The sequence below is a fragment of the Rhineura floridana genome, chromosome 1, assembly GCF_030035675.1.
Source record: "Rhineura floridana isolate rRhiFlo1 chromosome 1, rRhiFlo1.hap2, whole genome shotgun sequence".
In the NCBI taxonomy this organism is placed as follows: Eukaryota; Metazoa; Chordata; class Lepidosauria; order Squamata; family Rhineuridae; genus Rhineura; species Rhineura floridana.
In genome coordinates this window covers 28,061,048-28,083,794 of record NC_084480.1, presented here as the reverse complement: position 1 = coordinate 28,083,794, position 22,747 = coordinate 28,061,048, and the positions used below count along the sequence as shown (strand labels likewise).

General features: G+C 41.7%; 2 protein-coding genes across 11 annotated transcripts in view; one reads left to right on the top strand and one right to left on the bottom strand.

The window, feature by feature from the left end:
• Positions 1 to 15,432, top strand: part of RICTOR (RPTOR independent companion of MTOR complex 2) — a 124,027-nt gene extending 108,595 nt beyond the window's left edge. For 3 of the 4 annotated variants that reach the window (XM_061616766.1, XM_061616786.1, XM_061616756.1), the window contains 6 exons: positions 83 to 124; positions 5,328 to 5,561; positions 6,073 to 6,231; positions 6,813 to 6,936; positions 7,820 to 7,958; positions 8,069 to 15,432. In XM_061616766.1, the coding sequence (XP_061472750.1) occupies positions 83 to 124; positions 5,328 to 5,561; positions 6,073 to 6,231; positions 6,813 to 6,936; positions 7,820 to 7,958; positions 8,069 to 8,143 (773 nt within the window). In that variant the 3' untranslated portion in view covers positions 8,144 to 15,432. The remainder of the gene's footprint in view (positions 1 to 82; positions 125 to 5,327; positions 5,562 to 6,072; positions 6,232 to 6,812; positions 6,937 to 7,819; positions 7,959 to 8,068) is intronic. The other variant, XM_061616775.1, reaches the window with a different exon arrangement.
• The window catches only part of OSMR (oncostatin M receptor), a 97,865-nt gene continuing 83,515 nt past the window's right edge, over positions 8,398 to 22,747 (bottom strand). For 4 of the 7 annotated variants that reach the window (XM_061616816.1, XM_061616801.1, XM_061616809.1 and 1 more), the window contains 3 exons: positions 13,799 to 13,980; positions 9,828 to 10,023; positions 8,398 to 8,670 (listed from right to left, as the gene is read on the bottom strand). The gene's annotated coding sequence lies outside the window, so the exon portion shown is untranslated. The remainder of the gene's footprint in view (positions 8,671 to 9,827; positions 10,024 to 13,798; positions 13,981 to 22,747) is intronic. The other 3 variants (XM_061616825.1, XM_061616835.1, XM_061616844.1) reach the window with 3 other exon arrangements.

Genomic DNA, 22,747 nt, shown 5'->3' with positions numbered 1-22,747 from the left:
GTTGTGGGGAAATGGCAACAGCTGCAGCAGCACACAGAGTCCTTCCAAACACACACACCATGCTTCCCCTATTGTTTTGCAGGCAATTTGTATGAAAATAGCATGCAGGAAAGAAGTGCCCCAGGTAAGAAACATGCCACATTATAGACAAATAAATAGAGAGGTGGGTGGTGGTAAGAAGAACCTTTTTAAAATTGACTTTTGGGTGGGACAGGGAAGAACTAAAAGGGATTCACTTTCATCCCCATGATTTTGTTTGTGGGCACCTCTTCAGTGGCATTACGTTGGTGATCGAGGGGAGGGGAGGGGAGTCTTCAGGTGGGCCCAAGGCCTAGCTTGGCCTGCAAGGCTGTTTTCCCCCAACTGTGGGATACGGGACGCTTGATAGTGACGGGAACTTCTCACTCACTTTGAGAAACTGCTTACAACTATTTATTTATTCTTTATTTATTTATTTATTAGGTTTATATCCCACCTTTTCTCCCAGTAGGAGCCCAGGGTGCCAACTATGAGTGCGCACTGTACAGTCCAGTAACAGACTGTGTGGCTGAGTTGGTGGGTGAGAGAGAAACAGGCCCCACACACAAAGAAATTATGATAAAGACTAATAGAGCAGAGGGAGCTGTCTCTGATCTACAGGTGAGAACATATAAGCAAGCCAGCTTTCAGAGAGAGAGCGAACAGGCAGAGCAAACAGGAGTTTGACAAAGGAGCTGTAGCGAGGAAAGGAAAAAGGCAAGAGGGCTCTGAAGCCGTGTGCTCTGAAGGGCTCCATAGCAGCTTGATTGGAAGGGGTGTGGCCTGATAGCTGTTGGCTTAAGGGCGTGGCCTGAGAACTGCTGAGGGCAACAAGCAGCAGCTGTGTGTGCTGGGACTCTCATTCTGCTTCCTGACTCCTAACAGAGCAGAGCAGAGGGAGCTGTCTCAGTTGGTCTGCAGGTGGGGAGATATAAGCAAGCCAGCTTTCAGAGGGCGAGCAAACAGGAGTTTGACAGGGGAGGTCAAGAGGGAAGTCCATAAAAAAAACACCAAAACAAATCACCAATTCTCCTTGTACAGCACACTTTATATTAGTGGGACTCTCAAGATTACCCTGAAGTAGGACAGGACAAAGCACAGGCCACTCTAAAACAAGTAGTCAGAAACAAAAGGTAGAAGAGAGTATGAACGGGAAGGATACTCCAGTGGTTGTGACCTGCAAGGTGTGTGCCATGTTTGTTTTCTTGCCTGAGAACAACATGGCGTACACCTGCAACAAGTGCAAGTTCGTGGCACTGTTGGAAGAAAAGGTGAGAGGCCTGGAACGGCAGGTGGCCACACCGAGGACTATAAAAGAAGATGGAGAGTTCTTAGAACCCTGGAACAACAGCAGCAAAGAGATGTGGAGGTGGAGGAGCAACAGCATATGGTAGCAGAAGAGGAGACTGCTTTGGAGAGGAATAACGAAGTGGAGGAAACTCCGTGGGAAAGGGTGACAGTTAGGAGCAGAAGAGCTAGAAGACGCCCTTCACCAGTGGAGCTATGGAACCGCTTTCGACCACTCGAGGAGGAGATTGGAGGACAGCCTGTGGAGGAAGAATTACAGGAGACCCCGTGCGAGAACGAGCAAGAGGCTGAAGCTCAATAAAGCAGGGCCAATGAAACCACGGGCCACAACAAGAAGAGAAGAGTACTAGTAGTGGGAGACTCCCTACTGCGTGGGATCGAAACCCAAGTATGCCAAGAAGATCCGTGGACTCGCCAGGTATGCTGTCTACCAGGAGGATGGATTAGAGATGTGATGGAAAGGTTGCCATCACTCATCAAGCCCGCCGACAGGCATCCCTTTCTCCTCATCCATGTGGGAACAAATGACACTGCCAAACGGAGCTACGATGAAATCACATCAGACTTTGAAGCTCTGGGAAGGAAACTCAAGGACTTTGGGGCCCAGATAGTTTTTTCATCCATCCTTCCAGTACTTAGAAGAGGAGTAGAAAGGGAAAGAAAAATACTCCGCCCTTTCAACAAGCCTTTTAAGTTGAGACCTATCCCAGTCTGCATCTGTGTCAGAATTGTTTAATATGTTTTTAATAATGTTTTAACCCTTTTTAAGGTTGTTTTTTAAAAAATTTTAAATGCTGTTTTGTTTTAATGTATTTTAAGATCTGTTTTTATGATGTTTTTAAGTGTTTTAGTGCTTTGTTTGCCGCCCTAGGCTCCTACTGGGAGGAAGGGCGGGATACAAATAAAATAAATAAATAAATAAATAAATCTCGACTTCAGCAAAGCTTTTGACAAAGTGCCCCATGATGTTCTGATTAGCAAGCTAGCTAAATGTGGGCTGGATGGAACAACTATTAGATGGATCCACAGTTGGCTCCAGAATTGTACTCAAAGTGTGCTTATCAATGGTTCCTTCTCAAACTGGGCGGAAGTAATGAGTGGGGTACCACAGGGCTCGGTCCTGGGCCCAGTGCTCTTTAACATTTTTATTAACCACTTGGATGAGGAGATACAAAGCATGCTTATCAAATTTGCACATGATACAAAATTGGGGGGCATAGCTAATACCGTGGAAGACAGAAACAAAATTCAAAGGGACCTTGATAGGCTGGAGCATTGGGCTGAAAACAACAAAATGAAATTCAACAGGAATAAATGCAAAGTTCTACACTTAGGAAAAAGAAACCAAATGCACAGTTATAAGATGGGGGATATTTGGCTCAGCAGTACGACATGCGAGAAGGATCTTGGAATTGTCGTTGATCACAAGCTGAATATGAGCCAACAGTGTGATGTGGCTGCAAAAAAGGCAAATGCTATATTAGGCTGCATTAACAGAAGTATATTTTCCAAATCGCGTGAAGTACTAGTTCCCCTCTATTCAGCACTGGTTAGGCCTCATCTTGAGTACTGTATCCAGTTCTGGTCTCCGCACTTCAAGAAGGATGCAGACAAACTGGAACAGGTTCAGAGGAGGGCAACAAGGATGATCAGGGCACTGGAAACAAAGCCCTATGAGGAGAGACTGAAAGAACTGGGCATGTGTAGCCTGGAGAAGAGAAGACTGAGGGGAGATATAGCACTCTTCAAGTACATGAAAGGTTGTCATAAAGAGGAGGGCCGGTATCTCTTCTCGATCATCCCTGTGGTATAATGTCTTTTTAAGATACTTGAATTGTTTGCTAAGCACAGGTGAGAAGTATTCAATCATCCAAGTGCGTTGTCTAGCATTCCTTATTTAAGTGTATGTTCTGAGCTTTTCATTAAACCTGTTTCCCGTGTGCAAGACGAGTGTCTCTTCATGGAGTTCGTCAGAGTGGACTTTGATAGCCAGTGCCTCCTAGAGGCAAAAATGCATCTTGCTGTTGCATTTTAGAATCCTATTATCATTGTACAACTTATTCTCAGTGTGGACGAATTGTAATGATCTGATTCTGGTACATAATCTTACTAAAAAGTCTTGCTGTTACTTGGGTTTTGAAATCATTTGGGGGAAGTAAATATATGAACACCTTGTCTTAAACATTTTATTCATCATTCTAAAAGAAAATATTTCATAATCCAATTTTTTCAACTTTTCTGGAAAAAAACCAAAACATCTTTTAAAAAAATTAATTTTCTCTAAAAATGTTCTGTTTTTTTCCCTCAACCTTCACTTCCATCCAGTGCCTTTTGGGGGGTAATAAATTGCAAGCTGAATATGATCACAAGCTGAATATGAGCCAACAGTGTGATGTGGCTGCAAAAAAGGCAAATGCTGTATTAGGCTGCATTAACAGAAGTATAGTTTCCAAATCGTGTGAAGTACTAGTTCACCTCCATTCAGCACTGGTTAGGCTTCATCTTGAATACTGTGTCCAGTTCTGGTCTCCGCACTTCAAGAAGGATGCAAACTGGAGCGGGTTCAGAGGAGGGCAACAAAGATGATCAGGGAACTAGAAACAAAGCCCTATGAGGAGAGACTGAAAGAACTGGGCATGTTTAGCCTGGAGAAGAGAAGACTGAGGGGAGATATGATAGCACTCTTCAAGTACATGAAAGGTTGTCACATAGAGGAGGGCCGGTATCTCTTCTCGATCTTCCCAGAGTACAGGACACGGAATAATGGGCTCAAGTTGCAGGAAGCTAGATTTCAACTGGACTTCCTAACTGTTAAAAACTTCCTAACTGTTAGAGCCATACGACAATGGCACCAATTACCTAGAGAGGTAGTGGGCTCTCCGACACTGGAGGCATTCAAGAGGCAGCTGGCCAGCCATCTGTTGGGAATGCTTTGATTTGGATTCCTGCATTGAGCAGAGGGTTGGACTCGATGGCCTTATAGGCCCCTTCCAACTCTACTATTCTATGATTCTATGACTATAATAAATTAAATACTTGAGGCAGACTACTTATTAAAGCAAAATCACTCAGACATAGAACTAATTTAAGGGGAGGGGTGTAACACTGACGGTGAGAACTGCCACTAACATGTAGACAAAAGCAAACAATGAGATTAAATCAAAAGGAATAAATGAAAAAGGGCTGTAACGACTGGGAAGAAAGGGTAGGTAAATAAGGGCTGGGTGCATAAGGACTGAAATGAGGCAAACTGGCACTTGTATAGACAAGGAAGGGGGGATCCTCTTTCAGTGTTACTGTTCCTAAGAGACATACTTAGCCAAGAGAGAGAAGCACTGGAGAGCACAGCTGTTTTATTTATTTCAACATCCCTCCCCTCTCTCTCCACCATGGCATTTTTCTTATATTGTAAGCTCAGAGACGATGTTTCCCTTTTAGCAGAGACTTTTCTGCAGCTTTTTTTAAATGTTGGAATCACCAAGGTGCCACAAACTACACCTCTTAGGTTTGGGATGCCTCAGATAGATCCTGGTCTTCAGAAAAGCCCAGGATCCTTCTTGAAGTTGCCTACTTTGGTTCAGGATGAATCTGAATCTGCTGCATACCCTTAATTTCTAAACAGATTTATTAAGTTTTTTGTTTCCTCTCAAAGCTGCACACCTCACACATAAGTTATTGTTTTGGTTACTTTGGTAGATTCAAAATTGCCCATCTTTTGATGGAGAAAGGAGGGAAGAAATATGGAAAGGTGTGAACTGAAACTCTTCTTTGATGGTGTTTTGTTTACTTTTGGTTGCTCTATTTGGCTACAGTAAGATTGAATTGAACAAGTTACATTTATTAAAGAGTCTGTTTATTTTCTGCAGTGCTAACAAATATTGTAGGAATGAAATATTTCCAAAGAAGACACTTCTGGGGAGGAATTTCAAAAGTTGGTGTTTCATTAGAAAGTGTTACCTATCATTTATATTTGTTTTCCTTTTAATTTAATGTGTTTCCAGATTTGCCATGTGGTTCTACCGAACTTGTAAGAAGTCCCTTCCAGATGCTTCGTCAGCAAATTAGTCTTACGGAGATTATGAACACGAGCCGTTCAGATGCTTCTCAGTTTCTAGAAAACATGGAAGACACTGGCCTCCAAGAGCACACTGAAGATAATTGCCTTTATTGTGTTTGCACACACATCCTAGGCTTCCAGCAAAATAACAAAGTGAACGCTTCATATAGTCATACCGGTTAGTATAGCTAGGCCTGCTTTAGTCAAAAGTCCAGAAATTTCACTACCCTCTCCTATTGCTGTACCAGGGAATGGCTTGTCCAGTTTGTTTTGGGCTTCTGCTGTGTTATCAAATAGATTTCCGGAATGCGTTTCATGTCATGAGAGCTAGAAACCTATGTTGAAATTAAATTTAGATCCCCAGGTTGTCATGTTCTGTGGAAGCCAACATTTTTCTGATTGCTCATTGATCCTTTGGATGTATATAGTTCACACTCCTGAATTGTTTTTTATAAAAACGCTTGCTTTTCTTGCATTTATATCCTCCCTTTCTTCTGTCATGGAATGCAATAACTTTCTTTAATCAGCTGATCCATGCTTATGGGAACCATTGTTCATATGCACGTGGGTCTTTTTGTGTTCACAATTATAATTTCTAATTCAGTTATGTCAACTGCAAGTAAGCTATATATGTTTTTTTTCTATATAAAACCATTCCATACGTATTGTATCCTCTCTTTCTTCTTCAGAATTTTCAGACATTCCTTATTCTGATTGGTGTGGAAAGACCATGCATAACCACCTGGATGTAGTTTCCCATTCCTCAAAGTTTTCTGGGATTTCAGGATGTAGCGATGCTGTATCTCATGGCTCAGCAAGTAGCACCAAGAGTACAGATCTTGTAATAGGTAAGTGATTTTATCCTAGGCATACCGTGGTATCACTTTTCTTACCTCTGATTGTGGCTATTTTCTCAAGACATTTGCAGCCTGATTCTGAACCTTTTACATGCCAGTATTGTCATCTCAGTTGAACATACTCCTTCCCTAACTCTGCTTAGGACTGCAATCTTTATAAGGTTTTGCCTAATATTACTTCTGCACAATAGTTGAAGATGATACGTGTTCTCTTAAGGGCTATTCAGGCGGTACTCATTTTCCTGCCTTTTCCCTCTCTTCTTTCTGAGCATGTGCTAATACCCTACACTTGCATGCATGGCGAGATCAGATGTGGGCCCCTGGGCTCACACAGTTTCTTCACCCTGTCCTGTCTTTCCACAGTTTCTTATACCATGTGTAGAAATGAAAGCCCAAACCAGGCATATCTCTGTTTGTTCTCCCTTGACTCATTTTGAGTGACATCTGAACAACTCCTTGGCCTATAAATATATATCCTGCAGGCTTTATAATGATGGCCAGTGTCTTTTCAGCCAATACATATGCAGCTGCTTTATCATGTTTTTATAACTGTAAAAATCTACTTCCCCAAGGTGTAAAATCAATCCCAGATGATACCCCCGTATGCCGCATACTGCTAAGAAAGGAAGTCTTGCGATTAGTGATCAACTTGAGTAGTTCAGTGGGAACTAAAGGTCATGAAACCGGTCTCTTGACGTAAGTAACACTCTCTTCTTGCTACAGATTTAGATTTCTGCAAGTAGTTAGTGCATCTCTCTACACTGGATGAGGGATGCAGAGGAAAGGGCAGTAGATGAAGTTGCCTCATGCTCCAGATTAACTGATTCCCTTTGGAGCTGGGAAAAGGATGGATATGGGCGAGCTGCTGGCATCATCAAATCATCAGTTCTTAGCACATGCCCAAAGATGACACAATGGCAATATGTTAGAAATTGCTCATAGCAATGACAGCGGGGGAGACTATCCCATTTGCCACTCTAGAACTGGCAAATGGGTTTGGAGGGCTTGACAATTGTGGCAAAGTTTTCCTTTGAGAGATGGCATGGAAGCCATGACCCATCAGCCAACCCTTCATCCCTTTCCCCAAGAGGTTCCTCAGCAAGGGTAGTTGGTGATACATTGCTTATCAGTTATGACTTCAGTAGTTGTACTGCCACCTGAGTGCGTGGTGACTGCCAGAAACTGTCAAGTTCATGCCATGTCAGTCTCTGTTCAATTCATGCCAGATCTACTTTAGACCCAGCATTGCCAGTGTTTGAATCCAGCATCTGGTAACAGGGATATGACCATCTTGGCAAAAGTAAAGCCATCGTATGCTGAAGTGGTTGTGAGAATATGACTTTTGAAGTTTGGAGTCAATCAATTTAAGCCTTTTCAGTTTTATATTTGCCTTTCTAGGCTATACTTTTGTTCCTCTTTCACCTGAGTTCAGCTTGCTACTTTGAGATTCTTCTTCATAGATTTGCACAGAAGGCCAGATACCTGTCTCAGCTTCCTTCCCTACAATTTTATATTGTTATATTTTGATGGAACAGGTAAATTATGGCTTATGAATTGCTTTCTTGTTCTTTCTGATTAGAATTAAAGAGAAGTTTCCCCAAGCGTTTGATGACATATGCCTTTACTCTGAAGTGTCCTACTTGCTAGCTCACTGCACGTTTCGATTACCGTCGCGAAGGTTCATACAAGAACTCTTCCAAGATGTCCAGTTTTTACAGGTGAGTAGAAGTGAAATCTAGTGAATTCTATAGTAGGTTTCTACTGGATTCATGCAGCAAATATGAATTTGTAGTGAATGCTTATTTACCAGTGTACCAATTACTTCTAGATGCATGAAGAAGCAGAAGCTGTTCTAGCAACACCGGCAAATCAGCAAACAATTAACCCATCAACTGAATCCTGACCCCTTGTTTTCTGTGGTGTGGTATATATGAAGTTGCTGGTAGCCTTGGATAACTTCTATTTGACTGGGCAAAGAAGAGAGAACTATCATCTTCTGATAGAACCAGGAGTTCTGAGTGCAAGTAATTGGAGCTGCAGAACCTCCCCTCATTGGAACTTGCTTCCCCAGCTGTCTGAGCCCTGTGGGGAATTGTTAAAACAATGAAAGTAACTATTACCAAGACATGCAAGAAGAAGCAAACACCGAACACTTGGACAGGTTTTCATTTCACTTATTTTTAAATGCAGCGTCATAATAATAGAGGACAGCGTGCAGGGACATGTTTTACATAGTTGACTTTTGGCTTCCGTTTTGGACAGAGAGTGATGCCTTGTTAACCCTGGAACTTGGAGTCACAGTGTCTTTGGCTGTATCCCATTGTCATCAATGGAGCATGCTCTAACCATGGACATCAAGGGATTAATGATGCGCTTTCTGTAATATTTTTCCTAATTTTTGTGAAACACTGCTTGGGGAATCTCTGATCTCTGCAAGAGAAAGAGAATTCTCAGTAACTTGCGATAGTCTTAAGTTATTGTTACAATAGCAAACATTTCTATTTGTTAGCAGTCTGTTCAGTTTTGTTGCAGTTACATGTAATGATGTGTTAACTGAACCAATTAAGGAATTTCACTACAGTTTGATTTTTAAAAGAACAAATCACCAACCCCGGAATCAGATTTCCCTGTACATACAATAATGCATGTCATTTAGTGGAGTTTTCTACATTAATGCTCATCCAATATATAAATTGGTTGTCTAAATGTGAACATTTTAACAAGCATGATTTGTGTCAAATAAGGGTGCATACTTTATCAAGACAAACTAGGAAATATATACCTATTGCTGCTTTGGATCAGGAAAGAGGCAAAAAATTAATTACCACATTCCATGGCTTTTAATTTTCTCCTTACCACTTAGCTTCGATTATACACGTGAAAGGTTAATTGCAGGGTAATACCGATAATTGTTGTGAAAAGCCTTAAACGTGCAATGTTGAAGTGGTCACTACTTTGCTTTAATTCAGTGTTCTTTCAGAGATCTTATGCACAAATCATGTGATGGTGATCATTATAGGTCAGTTCTCCTCACGCTGTTAGTAAGATTCCTCAATTTACATGAGTGCAGACTTGAAACAGATACGTGTTGTCCCCACACTGAAAGCCTCCCATGGAATCAAATGATATATGCAAACCTGTACATAAAACACCCAACCACTTTCATTACAAAGGCTGCAGTGGATTGTGGCTACTCTGTAATTCCTTGTGTATGAAAATAGTTCAGCAGGGCTGTACTGGGAAGAATATGTCCATCCGTTTTTACTCCCCTCCTTTAAAAAGAATTCAAGGTTTCCTGTGTCAAGGTGTAATTAGCTCAATTTTGCATATCAATGAGCTAATAGATACTTTTGTGATAGGATTTTGTTCCAAGAGGCATGTTATGTAATGTTAAGAACATGTGGATTTTTTATTATAAAATCCATTACCTTACCTCCACTGCCACCCCAACAGTGGTATTGCTCCACAACTGAGGGAAACATGGTAAACGTGTAAAAACAGATTGTAAAAGTTAAAGGGGAAACCACCAATAGGAGTGCTGCCTTCCAGTGGTCTTCTGCCTCAGCAGAAGACTGGGAAGTGCTTACAGCAGGCATCTTTTGGTCAAGCTTCATCTTGCAGTTCTTCCTGAACATCTCTTTTGTCTGGCCTCCTTGCTCTTCCTCTGCTGGGCAAGTTGAAGGATGAGCAGTTTTTGACCTCTGAAAGTCTTAGATCTGTGTAGTTTTCTCTTCTCCCATGTTCACCCTCTTGAATTTCCCGCTGTCACAACTTTGGCCTAATCTGGGATATGTATGAAGATAACATTGAATGAAGCATTGGCATTACTTGTGAGTAAACTCCCCAACAGCCAGGAAGTAAGTCAGTTGACAGTTTCCTGGAGAAAGGAACTCTGATAAAGCTATCTGTTCTCTTCTCCCCCCTCTTGTGTGTCCTGCAAGGAATCGGAGCCCACATTTTTCTTGTTCCTCCAAGGGATGGGCACGGATGTCCTCCAGTCTCTGTGCACCTGAGAAAAACAGGGATCTCTCCCTTCTCCTTTCTCCCCACCCTTAAATCAAAACTCTAATAACCCCAGTCTCTGAGGTCAACAGGGTAGGACACTAGAGATTTCAGTATCTTACAGGAAGATGTTGCTTCCAACAGGAACACAGATAAAAGCAGAATCAAGGGACCCTTTCCAGACTCCCCTGCCCCCAACTGCCCAAGGAATAATTCACTGTCTCTTGCATATGCAAAGGACTCAAAAGATTCCTTTGACAAAACCTAGCTTAGTTACCACCTTAATCAATTGCCTTCTCACTAGAGGAGGGATAAAGTCTGAGTGGATTTATTATCAAACATTCTTTTCTCCCAGTGGATGTTGGGGCTGCAGCTGTCTCAGGATCCAGCTCTTGCCCTTGCTGATGGTAAACCTAAAAATCCTACAGATCATACACTGGGAAATTTCTTAAGACGGCTATGGCTTTTAAGCCTTTTGTGGCAAGATCCTATTTGCCAAAGCCCTTCTCTTTAGTGCATGTGACCAGCCTCATCCCCTCACTCTAAAAGCCTTCCTTTCATCTTACAAGTAGAACTCTAACAACAGTGGTTTCACCACTTATATCGCACTGTCCCCAGAGTATCCATTAAGAAAGTACAAAGCAAAACTTCTCAAACCGCAACAATAACCACCAGTCCGCCTACAAGAAGTGTTTGGCTCATATTCTGCTCCCCTTCCAGGACCCAACATGGGGAAAACGAAGCAGTTTCTGCCAGAAATTAGGGTTGAGGTGGGGGATATTCAGAGGCAGTTGGATGTTACAGAGAACATAACATTTATTATAAAATAATAAACATCCCAAGATTACACTGCTGATTCAAGACAGGACCCAGCAAGCGTGTCGTGATCTCTTATTCCTCCTGGAAGCCTCACAAAAAGGCAGTTGACAGAAAAGGCCATCCAGCAGCTCAGTCAGTCACAAGCCATAGATTAGGTGCCTGACATCCTCTTCTATTGTATTCCTTGTTTCCAAAAATGATGGGGGGGGGAAGGAGTTATTAGCATTTTATCTTTACTTTGATGTCCTCCTTATCAGAACACCCTTTCTGGAGAAATCACAATTGGCAGTTACAATAACAGCATTTGTGAGACTATCCAGAGGACTTCCTGCTCAATTGAAAGAAGAGTCAGCTATGCCCAGTTTAAATTATCCAGCACTTCAGAATCCAGGGGTTCCTTTCTGTCTAGGTTAAACTATGTATTTTTTGAAACAGGGTTCTCCTAACCAGGATTTAAGCCCAACGTAAAATCTGTTCTACCAGTTGGTAAGAATGAGTGTTGGTTTGCAACGCTTCACGTACAAGGAGCTTTGGAAATTTCGTTTCTGGAACGGAGCTCTTTGGGGTTGATCTAAACCTTATTAATTAGGGCCAATCTGGGTAAACTTCTACATCTTCCATTTCTAAATGCATTAATCCTCAGTCATTAAGTCCTAAATTTCAGGATCCTATTAAGCTTCAGGGACCCCACTTCTGAAACGTATTCTCTCCTCCTCTGACTTGGTTATGATTTCTGATTTAAAGAAAGCAGGAGGGGGATCATTGGAGAAGTTTCACATTCTTCCTTTCTTTATGATGATGGCGTATATTTTTGCAAAAACAAATTAATACGGTACCAATTTTTGGAAGTCCCCCCCCCCCCCAGTTTGGTAGTTTTGGAAATTGTCAACTAAGAGGCTACAAGAAGCAGCAGTGTGCCCCTAGTGGCAGTTTTTCCCTTTTTTGGTTTTTACCAGTCTTCCTCTTTTTTCCTGAGTTGTAGAGGAATGATTACAGTGGCAGCAGAGGTAACCCAATAAGAGTAACTTGCAAGTAAGAGTTGGCTGTTTCTTCCCTTCCTATTATAGTATTACTTGGCAAAACTGCTAATACAACTTCTTTTCACAACCAAAATACCAGCTACAGTAGACCAAATAGTTGTGTACACTCCAAAGGATTAATGTAGTACTCCCAATATAAACAGATATAGCTGATCTTACACAGTAGTAGTGAACACTACCTCAGTTAGGATAAAGTAAGAAGGCCTTTACATTGGTAACTCTAGGGGGAGTTAATTCATTAACTCTGTTTTGCATTTTTGCTTTCAAAGCAAAAGTAGATGATTTTTTTTAAAAAATTGATCTGTTTAACAAAATGAAATTTCCAGATGGTTAACCTTTCTGATTACAGCTTTTAGAGAAAAGATGTTACTTGTTAATTTTCCATATTAATGTTTAAACTTACACATCAGTGCCTAGTCATCCAAAATCTGTTACCGCTGGCTTTTTTACATGCCAAGAATTCTGACTTCCATCCTGAATATGGCTCCAGAAGGCCACCCATAGCTGCAGGGGCAACAACATCACCAACAAAACTGCAAAGTCTATCAAGTGAATTTTTCAAGTACATTTTTGGGATGGGGGTGGGGGACAGATTTCAATATGTATAGTGGATGTAACAATGTCAGTACTGAATGTTCCATATGATACATGTTCTATGCTTAGTTTAATTTGTTAATTGATGTGGCAGACTGTATTCGGCAGCCTAACATTGTGAATTTGTGTTTTGAATTGAGAGTATCCATTGGCCAGTTGCTAGCATATCCTTAGATCATATGTGGCCAATGTTTGACCCATCAAGCCATAGCCAGCAGAACAGCCCTGTATTGTGATCTGCAAGGTGTTTCACAACCTCCTGTGTTTTGACAGTCCCAAACAGGCAGAAAAATCAGAAGGCTTACTGAGCCCCCACTTGGCTACTGTACATATCTGGTGGGCTGCATCTGGTTTGGAGGATCAATAGTTGCGCAAACCAGCATTAAGTGCTTCCTCAGGAAATATACCATGAAAAGGTTAATACAATGCCACACAGGGAACTCTACGCCAGCATTACGGTTTGAATTATATGGGCTGTGCCCCTCCAACTATGGGCCCCTGTTGCTTTTGCAGATGGGTGGTGACTGTGATTTGGCTTAAGGTAAATTTGACTTCTGGGAGATCAGAGATGCTGCATCAGTGCAGCCAATCCCTGCAGAAGTCTTTGTGTGAATGATCTGACAGGGTGAGGCACATTACAAAAGAATCTTAGTGCTGCAGAATCAACCCTTACAGCGCATGACTGTGTCTTGGGGGCCTGTTCAGATGTCATATCTCTCTTTCACTCACTGTCATGTGCACGAACACATTCTCACTCTCCTCACTGCAGTAAAAGTTGAACAGAGGTTGTTTAAACATGGAATCTTAAAGAGATCTCAGAGTTCTCCACGTCTTTTTTTGGGGGGAGGGGGGAATGCAATATCCCAAAAAACTGCATATGAGAGAATATTTATAATTGATAGCCTTTTCTGCCTTCATTCGGTGCATTCCAATATAACTGTATGAATTCTTGTGAGAGAAAAATTAATGATTAAATAGATACTGGCTATGATGCAAACTGTTAGATGGGTACTTCAAGAAAGATAGGTAAAGAAAACCTTTAGGTCTTACTAATTCTCTACATCTTTAAGAGGTCTGATAATTAGGTAATGAATTGTTAGTACCTAGCAATATAGGCTTGGATCCCAAGTTGCTCCTAGGCTCACATAAGCGGGGTGACTTCTGTCAACTCCTCCATCTACCAATGGCTGCCTCTTTTTGTGAATGTGAACTCTGTTCTGTTCACAGAAGGGATGGTTAGGATCCAAGTCATATTGTCAAACTTTTGACAAAGGGCCATACAGTCCTGAAAAAAAAGCGTTAAAAAACCATTTTTATATATCTTGCTGTTTAGGCTGCTGCTAAATACACCATTCAGTATTCTAGCAAATACGTTGGCACATTCAGAACTTGCTTTCTCAAACACACTCTAGAATACTTGCAGGGCAACAGAATGTCCTACAGTAATGCTTTAAATAGCAGTATAAGGAAGAAATATTTTTCTGGAAGCGTTTTGATGACAACCCGAGAAACCAGAATCAGTTGCTTGTGTTGCCAGCAGCAGTCTTCAGATTTGCAAAGTCAATGCCTCACTTGTGAAATGAATGTAAGTTTCAGATCAAAAGGGTGTGATCTGACCCAAAGGGAGGCACTTTGAAGACTTAGAAGTGCTTAGCTTTGGCTGAATCTTACCTTAAATGTGTTGATCCTTTTTTAATGGGAAAAGAAACTGTTTTTCTAAGGTTGCCTTCTGTAATAATCCTTATTATTGTACCCTTCTGGTGGCCTCTTGTACAGAAAAATTAACGCTGTAGATGAGTATGTATTTTCCAATTACCCTTCCTCACTATTATGTGATGGCTCGAGGTATGCCTAGTGGTGATGGGAACATGGTAGAATCCATGTTAGAAATTTTCATGTTCTAGAAATGGAAATAGCTCCATCTTTTATTTAGATCTATCTTCTTAAATCTCCAGATTTGCTACATATTTTGTTAATTTTAAATTTTCAGTCAAAGTGGTTTTTCTTTGGACTTTTTTTTTGTGAAATAGGCAGATAGCAATGCCACAGCATGCAGAAATTGCACTTTTTTTTGCTTTGACCTGCTTGTAAAATAGACACTATTTAATTTGAGGGGAAAATGTAATTTATGCCAAAAAAAATAAAAAGAGAAAACTTGCCATTTTGCCACTGCATAGGTTAGATTAGCACAAAATGCAAGAACTTTGAGGGGAGGGGGCGATATTTTGTTAGTGTAATTGGCAGGGGGAGGCGAGAGATGTGCTTCAGTAGTGGCTGCCAATAGCCCAAGCTGTGTGTGATGTTAGATTATGTAAATTAGTCATTTTGAGGAGGGGAAGAGTATGAAAAACTTCAAAACTTATTGTCCCTGCCCCATGTGGTCATGTTTTCCTTTTTTTCATTATTTTTAGTTGACAAGCTGCTACATATTTGGAAGTTTATGTTGTTTGTAGGTCACTGAATGGACATTGAAATCTGATTTATATTGTATACCTGTAACATAGAAAGAAAAAAAATATTTATATATTTTCTGTATGAATATTTCATTGAGCTATGTATAATTTTGAAGAGGCTTTGTCCTAAAATGGATCTGCCCACCTTGATTCTTTTTCCTATTTTTGTTTTGGATTTTTGTTTTGTATAGTGTGTACAGTTCACATCTATGAACATGAAAAGTCTCCTGAAGCATTATCTTATCAAAGGGATGCATTGTTAATAAAATGGACTTAATACTGTCTTCCTCTTTTAAAATGAATGTCTAATGTTTCACCATATGCCAGAGTCCTTTCACACAGCATATTCCTGTGCATCAAACCTATCACCTTATTGTAAAATAAGAGCTGCACTGCACCCGTTCTCTTCGCTGACCAACCTGTCTACACCCACCGCTGCCGAACTCCTCCCCACCCCCATGGCAATCCCTTAGACCAGGGGTTGCCATTCCATTGCCCAAAGGCACCATGGTGCCCTCGAAGGCCTTCCTTAATGCCCTCAGAAAGTAGCTGAGAATGTGAGCTTTCAAGGTTGTTTCTTTTAAACAAGTCTCTAGTCCTCCTGGAAAGAAGGTTGTAGAGCAAAACATGCAGGTATCCTAAGTGATTCATGTTAAATGATTGAGCCTGGCTGCTACTGCTTGTCAGTGTTATTAGCCAATAAGTGAAATCAGACCTATGAGGAATTTCTGGGATCCTAAAGAGCTGCTGTTTTCTCCTCCTTTAGTGCATTTTTTCTACATCTGCTTTCCCCCCCTATTCCTTGGAATCTCCATAGTTTCCCTTCCTTTCTCCCTAGCGACTAGGATGAATCTTTCCTGTGCTCAGTTCACCTGAGATTACGTAGTGCCTCGAAGTTGGCGCCACTGCTGCCTCCCTACCTTCAACAATGTTTTCAATGCCACTGCTTCAGCAGGCCTAAGAGCAAGACAACCTAACTAATCAATTCCTGGGGAAATTCTGGAGCAGATTATAAAGTGGTCTGTCTGTAAGCACCTTGAAAACATGCAGTGATTACTAGAAGCCAACATAGATATGACAAGAACAAATCATGCCAGACTAATCTCATTTTTGATCAGGTAACTAACCTGATAAAATGTGGAAATGCTATCACAACTTCAACAAAGCGCCCCATGATATTCTGATTAGCAAGCTAGCTAAATGTGGACTGGATGGACCTACCATCGGATGGATCCACAGTTGGCTCCAGAATCGTACTCAGAATGTTTATCAATGGTTCCTTCTCAAACTGGGGGGAGGTAATGAGTAGGGTACCACATAGCTTGGTCATGGGCCCAGTGCTCTTCAATGTTTTTATTAATGACTTGGATGAGGAGGTGCAGGGAATGTGTATGACATTTGCAGATGATACAAAATTGGGAAGGGGTAGCTAATACCCTGGAGGACAGAAACAAAATTCAATGTGATGTTGCTAGGCTGGAGCATTGGGCTGAAAACAACAGAACGAAATAAAGAAAAGTGCAAAGTTCTACACCTAGGAAAAAGAAACCAAGTGCACAGTTTGAAGATGGGGGACATTTGGCTCAGCAATACTACATGTGAGAAGGATCTTGGCATAATTGTTGATCACAAGCTGAATATGAGCCAATTGTGATAGAAGTACTAGTTCCCCTCTATTTGGCACTGGTTAGGCTTCATCTTGAGTACTGTGTCCAGTTCTGGGTACTGCAGTTTAAGAAGGATGCAATGGGTTCAGAGGAGGGTGTGATGTTCCTGCTTATAGTGTAAATATGGTAAGTGCTGTTTATATAGAAGACATATGGTAAGTGGAATGAAAGAGGAGGGGGGAGTACATGAGCAGTAGAATGCTGGATGATTGGCTGAGTGTTTGAATGGCTGGGAGTATAAATGGAAGACTGACAGTTGAATCTGGGTGGATGTTGGGAGTGTGGAGAAAGAGGTGTTTGAGGGTGGAGGTCAGGAGTGGAGAAAGAGGGAGTTGGAGTTCTGATTAATAATAAGTCAAGTACAAAACGAATAGATGAAACCATACGCTTGTGAAACATTCTAAAACTAATCTTGTTATTTCTGATATTTAATAAATACTTATTTGGTTTACCAAAGGCCTGATCCTTGGCTGGGGGATATACATACCAGAAGGGAGGGCAAGGTAATTACGAAGGCTGAACAGAAACAGTATCTAATGGTGGCAGCGGTGAAGGGAGGAATAATAACAATTCAAGTATCCAGAGCAACCCAGAGTTGTATGCGTTATCTATAAAGATACAAGGGGGTTGGGAACAGCATAAGCACGCAGTCACAAAAGTAACCAGCTAGAGAGAGACTCAGGCAAAGTCTCTGGGAGTATTGGTTATAGGACGTGACTGGTGGTGCTGCCTAGCAGGGGGATCTAGTGAGATCTGTGCTAGAGTGGAGTGAGAAACCATATAAAGGACGGTCCGGACTGGTGGTATCCCTGGTGGTGCCTAGTGAAAGGCAGTAGCTACAAGCAGGTGGGAACCTGACAGGGAGAACCAGGGAAGGACGTCACAGAGGGCAACAAGGATATAGAGAGGACTGGAAACAAAACCCTATGAAGAGAGACTGAAAGAACTGGGCATGTTTAGCCTTGAGAAGACTGAGGGGAACATATGATAGCATTCTTCAAGCACTTGAAATGTCACACAAAGGAGGGCCAGGATCTCTTTTCAATCATCCCAGAGTGCAGGACACGGAATAATGGGCTCAAGTCACAAGAAGCCAGATTTGAATGCCAGCGGTTAGAGCAGTATGACAATAGAACCAATTACCTAGGGAGGTGGTGGGCATTCAAGAGGGAGCTGGACAGCCACCTGTCGGTTATGCTTTAAGTTGGATTCCTGCATTGAGCAGGGGGTTGATCTTATAGGCCTCTTCCAATTCTACTATTCTATGATTCTGTAAGTGAGGGGAAGCAGGAGGCCACCCTTTCCAAGAGAATGGCAGCCTTGCTTGCCCTTCCCTGCTGTTTATCAACAGAATGAGCTGCTTGGTGACAGGGGAGGAGAAGAGTAAACCAGTGCCTCTTGCAGGCTGACAGCCAATCCTGCCTACCACCCAGCAAGCTACCGTTGCCACCTACCCCTCGAGAAAGCTACCCAACCCCTCCCTGTACTCCAGCTTGCCTCCATCTCTGTCTCCCTCCTCTGCTGGCTCAAAAGGTCTCAGCTTGTTGTCACAACGTAGTTTGCAATGGCACCTGTGGACAGCCATGCAAAATGCATGTATGATGGTAAGCTTACAATTTTATGTATATAGGATAATCCTTCATTTTTACAACTAAACATTGTTAAGACTCCATTGAGATGTTAGCCCTGTTTGGGCATTTGATTCCTCCACATGGGTAGGCTTGTATGAGGGATAGTGGGGATATACTGGCCTACCCTCTCCCCTCCTCTGCATCCCCATACCTGGCCTTGCCACTCTCCACAATGTTCACCCTCCAACATGTGGAAGATGGTGGAGCCAGGCATAGGGAATGTGGTGGAAGAGAATCGGCATATGTGTCCCTGGTCTCCATGCGATTCTAATCATGTGGGAGCAGTTGAACACCCAAAAAGGGTTGTTGACATTCAGCATGTTAAGCATATAATCTTTTGACTTTTTATTCACTGTGGCTTTCTCTTCCCCTCCCATCTTTTTTTAAAAAGCATTTCATGTTTTAAAGCTGTCCTGGAGTTTTTGCCCACTAGGTGGCATTGTAATCTTATAGCACATAGAAAGCTGCCTTATGCTGAGTCAGACCTCATTGGTCCATCTAGCACAGTGTTGTCTACACTACTGGCAGTGGCTCTCTCGGCTTTCAGAAAGATGCCTTCCCCTAGCTGGCGCTGCCAGGGATTAAACTTTAGATCTTCTGCATGCAAAAGAGATGCTCTACCACAGAGCTACAGCTACTTCAGCTGTAGCTGAGATAGGGAATAAGGAAATTTAAGATTTTTTAGTACTAACATTTTCTTAAATCTGAACCTTACATCAACAGCTTCCAGTGGTACAGACGTCTGAAGTGTTTAAAGCAAAAGTAGTCAATATAGTGCATCCAAAGTGACTGCAACTCATCCCACACCATTGGCCATACTGGCTACGACTGATAGGAGTTGAAAGTCCAACGTTATCAGAGCCATAGGTTCTCCATCCTGGCTCTACTAAATCATCTTCTATATAAGAACATAAGAAGAGCCTAATGGGTCAGACTAATGGCCCATTTAGTTCAGCACCTTTTTCTCACAGTGGCCAACCAGATGCCTATGGGAAGGCTGCAAGCAGTCCTGAGCACAGAAGCATGCTCTCCTCCTGCAGTTTCCAGCAACTGGTATTCAGAAGCATACTACCTCCAACTGTGGAGGCAGAGTATAGCCATCATGGCTAGTAGCCATTGATAAGCTTATTCTCCATGAATTTGTCTAATCCTCTTTTAAAGCCACATAAGCTGGTGGGCATTTATTAACAAGGAATGGAGATTGCTCCTCAAAGAAAAAGCAGAAAGCATTAAATTCCATTGGCTCCAAATGCTGTCTTCAAACCCAGGCAACGTTTAAAAGAATCCAAAATGGTATTGTTCAACCAAAGGACAAAATACAGAAAATACAAACACTAGTAAGGAAAACCTGGTTCTGAACTGAATTTTATTGGGAAACATACATTATATCATTGGAACAGTTGTAAAGTTGCAAGCTTTTCCAGCTGAACTGCTTAGAAACATGCACACTGAGCATGCTAGGCACACAACTTCCCCTGTTGTAGTTATGTGCCTCCAAGTCGACTACAACTTACGGTCACCCTATGAATCAGTGACCTCCAAGAGCATCTGTCATGAACCACCCTGTTCAGATCTTGTAAGTTCAGGTCTGTGGCTTCCTTTATGGAACCAATCCATCTCTTGTTTGGCCTTCCTCTTTTTCTACTCCCTTCTGTTTTTCCCAGCATTATCTTTTCTAATGAATTATGTCTTCTCATGATATGTCCAAAGTATGATAACCTCAGTTTCATTTTAGCTTCTAGTGATAGTTTTGGTTTAATTTGTTCTAACAACCAATTATTTGTCTTTTTCACAGTCCATGGTATCCGCAAAGTTCTCCTCCAACACCACATTTCAAATGAGTTGATTTTTCTCTTACCCGCTTTTTTCCACTGTCCAACTTTCACATCCATACATGGAGATCGGGAATACCATGGTCTGAATCATCCTGACTTTGGTGTTCAGTGATACATCTTTGCATTTGAGGACCTTTTCTAGTTCTCTCACAGCTGCCCTCCCCACCAGTCCTAGCCTTCTGATTTCTTGACTATTTTCTCCATCTTGGTTAATGACAGTGCCAAGGTATTGATAATCCTTGACAAGTTCAATGTCCTCATTGTCAACTATAAAGTTACATAAATCTTCTGTTGTCATTACTTTAGTCTTTTTGATGTTCAGTGGTAGTCCTGCTTTTGTGCTTTCCTCTTTAACTTTCAGCAGCATTCATTTCAAATCATTACTGGTTTCTGCTAGTAGTATGGTATCATCTGCATATCTTAAATTATTGATATTTCTCCCTCCAATTTTCACACCTCCTTCATCTTGGTCCAAACCTGTTTTCCATATGATATGTTCTGCATATAGATTAAACAAATAGGGTGATAAAATACACCCGTCTCACACCCTTTTCGATGGGGAACCAATCGGTTTCTCCATATTCTGTCCTTACAGTAGCCTCTTGTGCAGAGTATAGGTTGTGCATCAAGACAATCAGATGCTGTGGCACCCCCATTTCTTTTAAAGCATTCCATAGTTTTTCATGATCTACATAGTCAAAGGCTTTGCTGTAATCTATAAAGCATAGGGTGATTTTCTTTTGAAATTCCTTGCTCCATTCCATTATCCAATGTATGTTTGCAATATGATCTCTGGTGCCTGTTCCCTTTCTGAATCCAGCTTGGACGTCTGGCATTTCTTACTCCATATATGGTAAGAGCCTTTATTGTAGAATCTTGAGCATTACTTTACTTGCATGGGATATTAAGGCAATAATTTGATAATTACTGCATTCCCTGGGATCCCCTTTCTTTGGAATTGGGATGTATATGGAACGCTTCCAGTCTGTGGGCCATTGTTAAGTTTTCCATATTTCTTGACAGATTTTTGTCCAAATTTGGACAGATTCAGTCTCAGTAGCTTGTAGCAACTCTATTGGTATGCCATCTATTCCTGGTGATTTGTTTTTTCCAAGTATTTTAAGAGCAGCTTTCACCTCGCATTCTAAAATTTCTGGTTCTTCATCATACGGTTCTTCCGTGAATGAATGTCATCCTGGCATCTCTTTTATAGAGTTCTTCAGTGTATTGCTTCCATCTTCCTTTTATTTCTTCTCGGTCAGTCAGTGTGTCCCCCTGTTGATTATTCAACATCCCTACTCTTGGTTTAAATTTCCCTTTAATTTCTCTAATCTTTTGGAACAGGGCTCTGTGACGATCTCACCAGCTGGCTCTACCTGTGATACTCCCACCAGGGCCACCACCTGTCAGGATCTCGGTTTTTATTTGTTCTCTCACATGCTCTAGCACAGATCTCACAAGATCCCACTGCTAGGCAGCACCAGTCACTCCCTGTAAACAATACTGCTAGAGACTTCGCTTTAGTCTCCCTATGGCTTGTTACTTTGTGTCTGGGTGCCCTTGCTGTCTCCAACCCTCTTGTATCTTTGTCTATAAAGCATACAATCCTGGGTTGCTCTGGATACTTGACAATGTTACAATATCTCCCTTCACTGCTGCCACCATTTATTTGATACTGTTTCCCTCCAGCCTTGGTAATTACCCTGCCCTCCTTTCTGGTCTGTGTATCCCCAGCCAAGGATCAGGCTTTAGGTAAACCAATAAAAGTATTTATTTGATAACACCAGGTGACAACAAGATTACTTTAGGAATGTTCAAGAAGTGTATGGTTTCATTTAGTGTCACTCTTTATGTTTCCAGTCTTATATATTCTGCCTAAATACCAGCCAAATATAATCCAACCCACAACCAACTCCAATCCACACTCCACAACCAATTGCCAACAACTCCCCCCCAACTCAACTATCATCCTCTCATTTATACCTTCAGCAATTCAAACACTCAGCCAATCATCATCCAACATTCTCCAGCATTCTAGCCCATGTACTCCCCCCTCTTACTCAGTCACTTACCATGTATCACTTAATAAACCTGCACTTACCATATTTACAGATATTAAAATACAGGGACATCACAGGCTCTTGTTCTACCCTTTTTGTTGTCCTCTTCTATGTCTTCCCCTAATTATATTATTTATTTTAAGCATTTTTTCCTGCTCTTTAGTCAAGAAAAAGCTCCCAAACTGGCTTACAAATATCAATGAGAAGAGAATCCCCCGCCGTCAGCCTCACCATCTAAAAGGCATGACACAAGGGAAAGGGGTGGGAGCAGGAACAAAAAGAAACTTGGGTATGTACTATCCTTACAGAGTCCATGTAATGACCAACTAGAATGGAAAGTTTTCAAGGACAAGGAGGAGCCAGAAGCTGCTAATCTCTCAGCAGAGCAGAGGGAACAGCTCTCTAG